The sequence below is a fragment of the Plecotus auritus genome (genome assembly GCF_963455305.1).
Source record: "Plecotus auritus genome assembly, chromosome: 1".
Classification (NCBI taxonomy): Eukaryota; Metazoa; Chordata; class Mammalia; order Chiroptera; family Vespertilionidae; genus Plecotus; species Plecotus auritus.
This window is the reverse complement of record NC_137770.1, coordinates 90294336-90307989: the sequence shown is the minus strand read 5'-3', so window position 1 is coordinate 90307989 and position 13654 is coordinate 90294336. Positions and strand designations below refer to the sequence as shown.

The window sequence follows — 13654 nt, the reverse complement described above, 5'->3', positions numbered from 1 at the left end:
AGATTTTCTTACATCTATGTCTCTGCTTACATATCTCTTAAAATTCTTTCTGTTCCCCAAGAGCCTATCTTCATTTGGAAACTGCTATGGTGAGACAGAGTGCACAGTAAAACCAGGAAATGGGTTTTGTGTGACTTAGATATTGTGTCAAATCAATTGGATTTTATTATGCTTGGGTGATTGTAAATATTTTATTATGCTTGGGTTATTGAAATATTTGGGAAAACAATTGTTATTATAACATTGGTATTTAGGAATGACTTATATAAGAAGAATGTTTAAAGGCAAGAAAACTTCATTAGAGGCTATTATCTGCTAGTAGTGCCAGTCACAATGCCCCCATTCCTCTTTCTTTCTAAAATGTCATCTTGGCTGCAACCCTAACATTTCCACTGCAACTAGTCTAGGCTTTTAAATTCATGCCTTGATTACTAGAACTGGTGAGATTTGTCATAGCTGGGTCCTCTTCTGCTTCCTTCTCCATCACCACCTTCCTGGCCCTCCCTTTTCCCTGGTCCATCCTGAAGACCACACCTGATGAGTCTTTAGCTGGCTTCCATCTTATCTCTCCCTAGTTTAGTAGTTTTCTTTTTCTTATTTCATTAAACCTATCTACTTGTCCTGCCTTTTAGCACTGGAGATGATCTCACTGGACTCTGTAGTTTCTATTCCACTGAGTTTTTCTTTTATCTTCAAGTCATTGTCTTTATCATACTCTTCACTTCTGGCCATTGCTCAGCTTTCCTTTCCAAGCCTGGATGCCAGTCTTGGTTACTTGGCTCATCAATATTAGATTGATCCTCAAGATCCACCAATTCTTTCTGTCTTGTGCTACTTTCCATATCTCATTTTTATTTATGGTTTCTAGTCTCAGTATAAAGTACTTTAATACTTATCAAATGCTTCTTATGTAATAATTAGATTATAAGCAATTTGAAAGACTCAGCAATGCCTAATTTTTTTCAACTTCCACAAGACCTATCACAGTAGACAGGATACTACAGGTAATTAATTAACATTTGACAAAATTGTCTGAAAGCACACACTGTATTTTCTTAAATTCCTTCTCAGGGCCTTTGTTATAATATCTTTTGTATGAATAAATCATTGAATTTTAGGCTCTAATTATAAAATGCTGCTATTTGATGAGTAGGAACATTTGTAGAATAGTCACTCATTGTTCCAGATGTTACTATAGTCTGTCTCAAAAGTTAAACCCTGGGAGGGAAAGTTGCATATTGGGTGCAAAGCAAATCAGAGAACATGTTAGAGTTACCTTGAAAGGCAGTGGAACCTCAGATCAGGAGGAGATTTGGTAAGAGAACAACACTGTGGTGGTTCATGGGTTGAAAAATAGAATAAGCTGTAGGGAAGAGGTCCTGCCAGTCGGGAAGACAGGATATCCAAATTGTCAATGCAGATTGTCAGGATGAATGTCATAACAGGTGTAGGGGTAGGAACTGTGGTCAGAAGACTGACAACAGGCAGCATTCAGAAATCCAAACAGCATGTTCAGATGGGATGTGAGATCATGGTGGGGAGGCGTAAGTAGCATGGCTCCTGAAGCATATTAGAACAGACAGTGCCCTACCTAGTCCTAAATGGACTTGAATCCAGGGAAAGAATTAAGACAATGCATAACATGGTGCGTAAGGAACATAAGTTCTAGAGTTAGAGTGCCTCGGTTTAAATATTAGACTTGTATTTAAGAGTTCTTAGGAGATTGCACAAGTTATTTCAGCTCTCTGTGCCTCAGTTTCTTTATCTAGAAAAATCTCATAGACATGAGACTGGACTGTGGTGATTTGTGAAACTCAGCAGTGTCTGGTACACAGGAAAGTTTTCATACTTATTAGATTTTACTAGTTTGCCACGATTGAATTATAAGTCCAGTTCCTAGGAACAAGATCTAGGGGTTCTTGATAATAACTTGGGGTTCAATTTCCTAAGTAGGTCCTGGAGACAAATACTTTTATCATAACAAAGAACATGTATTTGACTCAAAGCCTGGGGTAGGGATGAACATGCCTTAAAGGTATACTTGGCCCCTGGTAGGCATTGAGTAAGTGTTTAACAAATTATGTAGCCACACCTGAAGAAACCAGGGGGATAGATAATTGCAGAGCATGCCAATAAAACTATAAAGTCTTCCTTCCTTTTTGTCTAAAAAGCATGGCAATTTGTCTTCCTGGAGCAAGAATATTACATATCTTATAAATACATGGCTTTGTTCTCTTAGTCTAAAACATGATCAAGAATAGGTGGAGAAGAGATAATCATGATAGAACACAGATAATAATGTTGCCAAATGTGGGTGGGAAATGAAAATTTTTGCAAACTGTTGATTTTTTTAAATTATGGAGTCAATTTCTTTTTTTTTTCCAGAAAAAAATGTGCAAAATTTGAGTACCTTTTCTTTTAGTGCGTAGTGAGAGGTTATTTTATACTTTTGATGCTGGAGGGCTCATGGGAGGCCACAACCTGGTGACAGTGTCCAGGTTCTTGTCCCTGTGCAGGAAAAAACTCAAGAACAAGACAGAGATTCAGGAAAGCACAGTAGACTTATTAAAGTGATAGGAAGGGAATGCAGTGGACTTACATGGTAAGTCTCCTGCCAAGGGGATTTGGGGGGAGGTTTTTGCCAGCTGTGGGCAGGGAGGGAATGGGGGTGGTTCATGGTCTCTGACACCGTGGGTGTGGTCATCAGCACAGCTCATCCAAGTCCCTCGTCTCTAGATAATGGCTCTTTCTTTGGTCTTCTCAAAACTGTCATGATGATCTGAAGGGCAGAGCTGCTTCAAAACTCTGATGTAGGTCAACATGGCTGCCAACTCTGGCTGAGACTAGTTTTTGTTGTTGTTGTTTTTTTGCATATTAGCTCTTTATTATATAGGATAATTTGCAAACAGGAAAACACCCATTTTAGTATAGTTCTATGAGTTTTGGCAAGACTGGCTTTTGTCTTAACTGTTTCTTACCCCAGGAAACTGGGAGAGGGGCGGCAAGGGCACAAGTGGCTAGCCACAGTCACTTCCACAATTTCCTAACCTAGAAGGGGAAGGGAAAGGGTGGGGCCCAGGATCTCTTGCCCCTATGCTAACTGTCCTGTCTCACTTTCATCTAATATGTTTTATTATATTTCCTTCTTTGTATTTTATTGCACAAGTAACTTACTTGAAATTGTTTTTTAGACATGTTTTTCAGCTCTAAAGTAGTCATATCTTTTGCATGTTCCAAAAAATAAATTTATGCATGTCTAAAATAGAGGAAAAATAAAACAAAAATATATTCTAAGACAAAGAAAATAAACTTAACATTTTTTTCAAATATTGTGTTAGATAAGAATGTAGTCATAGTGAAAATTTAGTGTCAAAGGGCCAGTTACCAAGTCAAAACTTTTCCATTTTTTATTAAATGTGTGTGTGTTTTTTAACCTGGTTTCCTTAATTAATAGAGTTCTTCTGACCTGGTGTGCTTGCTTCACAGGAATGATTTGGGGGAACTAAATGACATAATGTATAACATGGTTTTCACATCAGTGTTTACCAACATATTTTTGGAAGGAATTTGAGTTTATTTCTGTAAGGGGTTGGGGATTAAGATTTCCTCACTAAAACAATTTAGAAAATAATATGTGCCCTCTCCAGGTCATCCACATCTTGGAATTGAACACAGTCTTTTACTTATTAAAGGTTTAGAAAATGCCCTTATTTAAGAACATGTTTGATTTTGACACTAAACACATTTTACCACAGAACCCTTAGGCAAATATACTAGTAAGATGTCACCACTTGACCTTTTTGCACATAGTGTGTCATCTTTTATCCCTCCAGTAGACCCTGTATACTCACTCATTCCAGTTCCCACTATCTGATATATAAGACATGAGGAGGATTATGTGTCTACATAGATGATTTAACATGATAATAGAATGTTAGGTTTCCTGGAGTACTGACATCTAAATATAGGAACTAGGCTACAGTGATATGATTTGTCAAAAATTACTCTTTAAATCTAACACCAGGGTGAGATTGGATTTATGTGTTCATGTTTCCAGCCAGGTAGATTAACAGGAAATAAAAATGTGTTCCAGATGCATCTCCATTGATATGCATTTAATAGCAAATAGGAAAAAATCCAGATAATTGAAGTTTTCAACTTTTATATACAATATATATATGATGATCTACAAATCCCAATTTTCTTATTTTAACAAGCCATACTTTTAATTCTTGCCTTATCTCTAAACACAGACTGAGTAGTGCCATAGAGGACAGGGTGTCAAACTTTCTGGAGAAATGTTCACTAACACAATTTTTTTTTTCTGATGGTATTAGTCAGTTATTAATTTTCTGTCTTTGACACCTTTATTTCTAGTTTTCAAATATCATGCTCTTTTGCCTAAAGTCAACTTGGTTGGGAGGTAGGGATGGGTACTCAGATACATACTAGATCCTTGCTATGTGAGGGTCTTTTGATAGAAATTACCCATCTTCCAAAATTATAATATCAGCCTCAGCCTTATGTAAACATCAATGCTGATGAAGTGTCAGTGTATGAGTCCAGATGGAGGGCTTAAGGCATCTAGATTTTGTTTTTAAAATGTCCCATTCTTACCTTTAATATGAAGGATTCCTGGTGATGGATAGCAAATATGAGATATTTTTTACAGCATTTTCATCTGTTGAAAACTCAAGAAAGGCTGGGAACAACATGAAAGATAATGAGAGCTTTTCTTAAATGTTGTTTTCTGCATACTCCTCCCCTCTGCATTTAGCTTCTTCCTTTTATAGGGAAAGGAGAATACTCATTGTATTTATCATATGTCTGCAGCATCCCTGGAATGTAAAGCTAGATTGAAGCATGTCCACAATTGATGAAGTACAGAATGACTGACAGGTGTATAGATAGGTTTATGGATATACAGTAATAGAGAAGTTTGACATCAGGCCCTGGGTGATGTTTTGCTATGCAAATATTGAATTGGTCTTTTTAAAAAGTTTCTTGGTCCAGTATTACTTAATAGAATACACAGACAGCGAATTCAAGATTTAAAAAAATGTAATGGTAAATTTTGCATTAATAGCTAACCACCTAAAAGTTGACTTCCTTTCTTGATATTTGGGTGCAGTATGTATGTATCATCATTAGCAGTTAATGGAGATGCTTCAGTGCATTATTTCTCCCATTATCCTCATTTTGAACTATATTTAACCGCGGTCAATCTGTCCTACTTAGTGCTACAATGAGAGTAACAGTACACTCCAGTTCTGATGGACGGGATGAGCAAACCAGTTTACCAGGAAAAATCTGAACATCTTGATTATGGCCCCATTGATCTAAATGTCAGCAAGTGATCCCTATTCACAGAAGGGTAGATTGTTATATCTAATCTTGTTGTTGAAGTAACATTGTGTCCCTTTGTTCTTCTGACAGTGTAAGTTAGCTTCATTTTGTCCTAGATTAAAATCATTGTACATTTCCAAAAATTTACACATGAGATTTCCCCCTAAAATATTACCTCCTAAAAGATAACTAACTACTGAAGTATGAGCCTATTGAAACAGAGTTTTTGCCAACTGAACCTGACATGGGAACATGTTCACCTGGCATAACCAAATCACCTCCATGCTCACTTTGGGTCAGGAGGGCTTTCCTGGCTGCAGGACAAAGCCTTCGCCTGATTGGTCGTGAAGAAGAAGCCCCTCTCCCACCACTGAAGTTTAATACACAGCAAGGGGAAAGATGAGCAGGACAAACTAGAAGGAGCAAGATGTGGCAGTTCATTCCTGATGCAGCCTCTCTTAGGTGAAAGGCAAGAAGCAAGTTTCTTTTCTGCCACTTGGAGTATCCTTCCAGTTATCAAACTAAAGAGAGATGTGTGGCCCAGATGGTTTCAAAATTACAGAAAATCTTCCCCACAATAACAGCAACTAACATTTACTGTGTTCCCGGCATGATTTGAGGGATTTTATATACATTAAGTAATTAAGTCCTAGTCATGTTACAAGGTTAGACATTGTTGTTGTTGTTGTTGTTATTATTATATCAAGAAGCAGAAGTCAGAATTGGGAAGTGTCAGAGCTAGAATTCAAACTCAGGCGGAGTGTGTCCAGAGAAACTGTGCCCCTGAAATGATGTTCCAGGCCTCCAGGCTTCCCTTGTCATATCTGTCCAGTGGTAAATCAAATGAAAAATGGAGAGAAAGGACTTGTAAGGCCTTTTCCAAGTAAGGGGTAGAAGTACCATGATCATTATCATCTAAATAATCCATTTTCAGTGCTGTATTTCTCATCCTCAGGAGAATAATGAAATCATAGGAAATTAGATTTTTACAAGTTATATAAGGGGGAATTGGCAGCGGGGGAAGGGGTAATTTAAAAGGAATATTCTGACTCTGGTCTTTAGCTGCTGCTGCTTTTCTGTCTCTTCCTGTGAATGTTTCCTTATGGGCTTTGAGTATGAACTGAAATGGATGAGTACCTCTTTTTTAATAGCTACATATAAAATAAATACAAATCACTTAGAAAGTAAGAAAATTATATATTTATTCCTTTCAAATATGCTGAAGTATTTATAAAAGCAGTGGCCAAATCTATATTTTAAGGGAACAGTACCTGGAAAAGACCAGGATGTCTTAGTTATACCTTTGGGACTTTAGAAAATCATTACTTCTGATTATATGATTCATCATCAGAATCCTGAGATTGCCTAGCCTATTCAAGTGAACTAAAAATGAAAAGGCCTAGTACTTTTTTTTTAAGAGAGGACATCAATATCTACCATATTGGATGCAAAATGTACTGTCACTAAATATGTCAGATATGTATCACCATATCTTCTATAAAATAATTTAAATCTTAATGGTACTACATGAAACTAAAAAGTTTTGCATAGCAAAGGAAACCACCAACAAAATGAAAAGACAACCCACTGAATGGAGAACATATTAGCTGATACATCTGATAAGTTGTATAAGTTCCTTAATAATTTAACATCCAAAATTATTAAGGAACTTATAAAACTCAACACTGAAAAAATAAACAATCTACTCTAGCCAGTTTGTCTCAGTGGATAGAGCGTTGGCCTGTGGACCAAAGGGTCCCAGGTTCAATTCCGGTCAAGGCACATGCCCAGGATGTAGGCTCAATCCCCATGTGGCAGCCAGTCAGTGATTCTCTCTCATCATTGATGTTTCTATCTCTCTCTTCTTCTCCCTTCCTCTCTGAAATCAATAAAAATATATTAAAAAACAAACAAACAAATAGTCCAATTAAGAAATGGGCAAAGGCCTGGTTGGTGTGGCTCAGTGGTTGAGCCTAAACCTATGAACTAGGAGGTCATGGTTCGATTCCCAGTCAAAGCACATGCCCCGGTTGCAGGCTCGATCCCCAGTGTGGGGCATGCAGGAGGCAGCTGAACTATGATTCTCTCTCACCATTGATGTTTCTATCTCTCTGAACCTCTCTCTTCTTCTCTGAAATCAATAAAAATATATTTTAAAAAAAATGGGCAAAGGACCTGAATAAACACTTTTCCAAAAAAGACATAAAGATGGCCAGCAGACACATGGAAAAAAGGTTCAACATCACTAATTATCAGAGATGCAAATTAAAAGTACAATGAGGTATCACCACATACCTGCAAAAATGGCTACCATCAATAATAAGCAAAAAGTGTTGGTGAGGATGTGGAGAAAAGGGAACCCTCATGCTCTGTTGGTGGGAATGCAGCCACTGTGGAAAGCAGTATGGTGTTAACTTCAGAAATAAAAATGGAACGGCCTTTTGACCCAGCAATTCCACTTCTGGGAATATATCCATAGAAACCCAAAATACTAATTCAAAAGAACATGTGCACCCTATGTTCATTGCAGCGTTATTTACAATAGCCAAATTTGGAAGCAGTCCAAGTATCCATGAAGAGATGAATGGATAAAAAAGCTGTGGTACTTTTGCACAATGGAATACTACTTACTAAGCATAAAACGTGCGCGTGCACACACACACACACACACACAAACAACAACAACAACCAAAAAAAAAAAAAAAAAAAAAAACAGGAAAAAAATCTTACAGCCTTGATGGACCTGGAGAGTATTATGTTAAGTGGCATAAGCTAGTCAGAGAAAGACAAGTACCATATGATTTCACTTAAATGTGAAATCTAATGGACAAAATAAAGTGGAGACAGACTCATAGATGCAGAGAACAGATTGACAGCTATCAGAGGGGAGGGGGTTGGAGCTGGATGAGAAGGGTGAAGTGATTAAAGAATAAAAAGAAAGACTCATGGACACAGACAATAGTATGGTGATTGCCAGAGGGAAGAGTGTGTGGGGAATATGAGTAGGTAGAAGAAGGTAAAGGAGAGAAAAATAGTGATGGAAGGAGACTTGACTTGGGACAGTAAACACAATACAATATACAGATTTTGTAGAATTTTATACCTGAAACCGGAATAATTTTATTAACCAATGTCACCCCGATAAATTCAATTTTAAAAGAGTATTATTCATGTGTTGAAAGTGAGGAGATATAGGGATTCTTTATCCTTCAATCAAATGTATAAATTTGTATTGGGTATTTAATACATACCAGGCACTAGGCTTACTCTGACTGGGAATATAATTGATAAAATATGGTCCTTAAGAAACTTGGGGGTCTTGTAGGTAAAACACAGAGTTTCACCAATAACTGAGTATGTTAACTGTTATGAAAGAGAACTTACCAAAGACTATGAGAAAAGAGAGACTGGTAGTCATGAAAGCTGCCTGTCCGCTGAGTATTCATACCAGGCAAAATAATCTGATTCTGGTTGAGAAAACAGTATGTATGAAAGTATAGAAAAGAAAGAGAGATTATGGCTTGTTTTGAAAATAGTTTAGCATGGCCAGAGATATTAGTAGAAATGTGGGAGCAGGAGTGAAGAAGCTGGGGAGTATTTGGTGGGAGTGGGAAAATGAGCTATTAGTGAAGATCCCCATGTGCCTTGCTAGAGAGGTACATGCACCTCCTCCTAAAACCAGTGGTGATTATAGTGGCATTGAAGCAAGATGGTATGATTAGAATCACCTTTGGGAAGATCACAGCGACAGCCCTTTAAAGAATGGATTGGAGGAGAACAGGACCTATAATAAGATCATTTGGGAGGCTGTGGCAGATCTCTAGGGAAGAGTTAAGGCTTAGACCAAGGCTGTCATGGTGACAATAAAGATGAGGTGTCAGTGTAAGAGAAAGTAAGGAGGTGGATTCTATTCATTTTAGAGATCAATTGGTTTGAGAATTGAGGGAGCAGTAACTATTTAGTATGACTCAGTTTCTGACTAAAATGCCTGGCTATGTGCCAAGAGAGGAATCACCAGAAGAGTAAGTTTGGAAGAAAAAGACACCAATTCCTATTGTTTGACATCTTTCCTTTAAATGAACACACCCAGAACACAGCTGGGTATAAGGTTCTGGAATTTAGGAGAGAGCTGAGCTTACCTTATCAATTTGAGTATTATCCTTAATGAGTCTTTTTATAGTCATCTGCTGTCTCCATGATGACTTTTTTTAGCATCTATCAGGGAATTACATGCTATTTCCCCTTCATGAGACATTAGATGATTGTGATTTCTAGGGCCATTAAGGGAAGCATAAATTGTAAGAGCCTGTGATTAGAAAATGGAAAGATGGTGTGGTCTTCTCTCAACACTGGCAAACTGGCAGAAATGAGAATCAGCGAAAGCCCCTGAGTGCTACACTTCTGAGAATGGCACCTCAGTCCCTACCCACACCACTGCAAATATCCTTCCTTCTCCTCTTCATGGCATTTAGGTTTTAGATCTTGGACTCATCACTTTTAAGGTTATTTCATTCTGTCTTGGTAGGAGCTAAATTACTTACTTGTTTTTATAGAAAAGTAGTCAGAAATCCCCATATTAGATCTGTATTGCTCCTAAATAACTTGTTGAAAAGTTGTTGATTCTAATTCTCCTCTTTACCATCTCTCATATATTGTAGTATTAAAATCATGAAATAAGAAAGGGGAAAATATGACCATCTTCAATTTATCACAGCTATATATGGAATGATATATAAAACAATACCATTAAAATTAAATATAGATACAAATGAAATATTCACATGAATTCAGAAAATATAACAATATAGAATGTGAACATAAAGATGTTAATTAGTTGTCTTTATTTTATTGTATAAAATATTGTTGCTTTTATGAAAGCCTTTGCTTTTAGTGAATAGTCTCCATTGATTACATAAGAATTCTTTAGGCAAGTTGAGTCAGGAAAATTTTTATCTTGATCTCCAAAAGGTATTTTCCCCTGCCCCCCAGACTTCAAAACAGCTTCTATTCACCCCATGGATGTGTCATCAATCTGTTATGTGTGAATGGACACTCTTCTTTCTTGTACTTGACCAAATGTTTCATTTCCTGAAAATTGGATTACTTAAATGCAACAAACAGATGGCCAGAAAGTCTTGTAGTATTTACTCTGGCATGAAATTTATTATCTGAATTCCTGAGGTAGGACTGAGAAGTTAGCAAAAATTCTTTCTGAACATTAGTTATGCTATAGATGACGTTGCAGTTATTAAGCCATTTTTAAATTAATTCATTTACTTTGAACATTAGGAGAAAAAGGTTGAATGGCTAGTTTATATAGAAGAGTTTATATATTTTATATTTTAAATAGAAAATTTAAAGTGTAAACAAGTCACATGGACCAATGTGGTTGAAGCTTATCTTAGAGTTGTTCTTAAGATATTAATAAGGTAATATGAATTATGCATGATAACAGAAAATAATATCTTACATTTTTTCCTATTTCCAGTCTTCAAATATTATCTTCTTTAGACTAATGAAGTACTTTTCATCAGTATGGTAGAAAGAATTTGGATAAATACAGTACGATTCCTTATAGTCTGGGTTTTTTTAAATTATTGTCAAATGTAAATACAAGTTTGGTCATTTGATTCTGTGCAAAAGTTACAGCTCACGAGTAAGCATTTATGATGGCCTTGTCTCAGCCATACATAATTAAGTTTAAAAATATCAACTTATTATATACTGTATATGCTATGCAGAAAAAAATAAAGTCATTGTGCTATTGGAAAGATTTTTCAGCTACCACTCATGTTGTAGGAGTAGGAAAAAGGAGTATATTGAGTGAAGGACTTTTAGTACCTCTGAAATTCAGATACTTAGAAGAATACAGGTAGAGGAACAGGAGGGTTGACATAAGAGGTAGGAGAGCTTCCAGGTCATCTACTGACTCCCGCTTCTCCCTCAACCTTCATAGCCTAAAACAGTGGTCAGCAAACTCATTAGTCAACAGAGCCAAATATCAACAGTAACGATTGAAATTTCTTTTGAGAGCCAAATTTTTTAAACTTAAACTTCTTCTAATGCCACTTCTTCAAAATAGACTCTCCCAGGCCGTGGTATTTTGTGGAAGAGCCACACTCAAGGGGCCAAAGAGCTGCATGTGGCTTGCGAGCCACAGTTTGCCGACCACAGGCCTAAAACAAAGGCAGCAGAAGCAGCAGGGTGAGCTGAGAAGTGAGAGTGTGAGTTTTGTTCGTTCCACCCACTCTCCCCGTGACCAGGAGAGAGTGACTCTGGAGGCCGAGTATCTGAAGTGGCCATCTTTGACCAGTTAACGGTTTCAAGAACAATTACTTCAGCCCTGTGAGGTGAAAGGCCATTGGGTGGATGTCGGGCACCTTTTAGACCACATTCAGAAACTTGATGTTCTATGACCACATTATGCTGCATGATGGTCACCAAGGTATCAGAATCAAAAAGACTCCTCAGATATCTGAGGCAGAGATCAAAATGGCCAGGTAGTGAGAGGACACCCTGTGAGACAGGTCACCATCATGGGAGCTTCTGCCAACCGTAGTGGGGCTCCATATCCAGGCAGCGCCAGGCTCTCCTTGCTGATGTGTAGCACAGAGGACAACTACAATGCAGATCCACCCCAGCCCACTCTGCTGCTCCCCAGCCCTCTCTGCTGCTCCCCAGCCCGCTCTGCTGCTCCCCAGCCCTCTCTGCTGCTCCCCAGCCCTCTCTGCTGCTCCCCAGCCCTCTCTGCTGCTCCCCAGCCCGCTCTGCTGCTCCCCAGCCCTCTCTGCTGCTCCCCAGCCCGCTCTGCTGCTCCCCAGCCCGCTCTGCTGCTCCCCAGCCAGCATTCATCTGTGAGGTCTGAATGGTGAGCCATTTCAGGTTTCAAGTAGTTTGTGCAAACTTCATTTTACATACAATTGTATCACCCACTGAGTGTTTTTTCCCTAAAATAAAGCACTCATTAATTTTTTTCTCTGTTCACCTGCTAGCACATTTAAGTTTGTTCCTGTGTTTTGTTTTGTTTTTATTCTTTAGGTAGATTCGTTAATGTTTTTTTCCTGTTTCTCACTGAAATACAAGTGGAACATATAATCATATTTTAAATAGCAGGATTTTTTGTTATTGTATGTAGATAAAAAAGAGTAAAGGTCAAATGATCAAAGGCTTTTGTCGATAGCCCCAGACAGACATTAAGACTTAAGCATCACTGCAAATGCCTGTCAAAAGTTACAAGTAATTTTGCCTGACATGTGTGACAGTTAACATGTCAAGCCAAATGCAGTCTAGCATTACCAGCTATTACTTTATTGTGGAAATATTTATTAGGTTCTTGAGAACAATGCAGGACTACCACCTAGCATAGTATCCTGGACAAAGCAGGGGTGCAGGAATTATTTATTCATTCATTCATTCATTCATTCATTCATTCATTTATATGCTGTTTTTATGGCGATCAGAGCTTCCATGGTAAGCTACCACAGCCTCTGCTAGCAGAGCAGTTCCAAAAGGTTTTGACTAATGTGCTTCATCAGTACAATCAGATGTACCAACTTCATCTTCTCTACATTAAATTTCTACCAAGGGTGTGAGGTGGCCTCGCATGCATATTGAAGACAGTATGCTTAATATTGGAGAGGTTCCTAAGAAGTTACAGATTTCTCAATATGGTATTCTAATTAAAACTTAATTAGCAATTCACTGTGCTGGAACTTAGGTTTTCAGCATAGAGAAAATAATTTCACTGTGCATAGAAAGTTAAGATGTATTTTTTTGGAGATGTTAAAATTTCAAAAATATAAGGTAACACATGTGGAATTTAAAGGTGTTAAAAATCTTAACTGTGGGTTTCTCCATAGCTTGTGGCTCCAGCAGTTTTGTATAATCTGTGAGCTTGCCAACCAGTATCAAAAAAATCATTTTCTTCAAGTGCTTTATTTATCTTTAATAGAACCTTCATCACCCTGGCGTTGTAAATTTGGAGTGTATGTTTGAGACGCCTGAAAGAGTGTTTGTTGTTATGGAAAAACTCCATGGAGACATGCTGGAGATGATCTTGTCAAGTGAAAAGGGCAGGTTGCCAGAACACATAACGAAGTTTTTAATTACTCAGGTAAGAAATCAATTAGAGACAGAAACAAAGATAATATTTAATATCAAATGTTATCACTGTTTAACTGCAGCATTCTAACCTTATTGTTTGGCCCCTACCTCCAAAGTCTCAACTATACGCAAAAGGTTGCAGTGGCTTATTGTATTATTAAATTTATATCTCTGGTGTCCAGAGCCCAGTACACTGAGTACTGTG

General features: G+C 37.6%; 1 protein-coding gene across 1 annotated transcript in view; it reads left to right on the top strand.

Moving 5' to 3' along the window:
- Window positions 1-13654, top strand: part of PRKD1 (protein kinase D1) — a 322392-nt gene that overhangs the window by 286083 nt on the left and 22655 nt on the right. The window contains exon 14 of the mRNA XM_080671929.1: window positions 13298-13459. Coding sequence (XP_080528055.1) covers window positions 13298-13459 — 162 coding nt within the window. The remainder of the gene's footprint in view (window positions 1-13297; window positions 13460-13654) is intronic.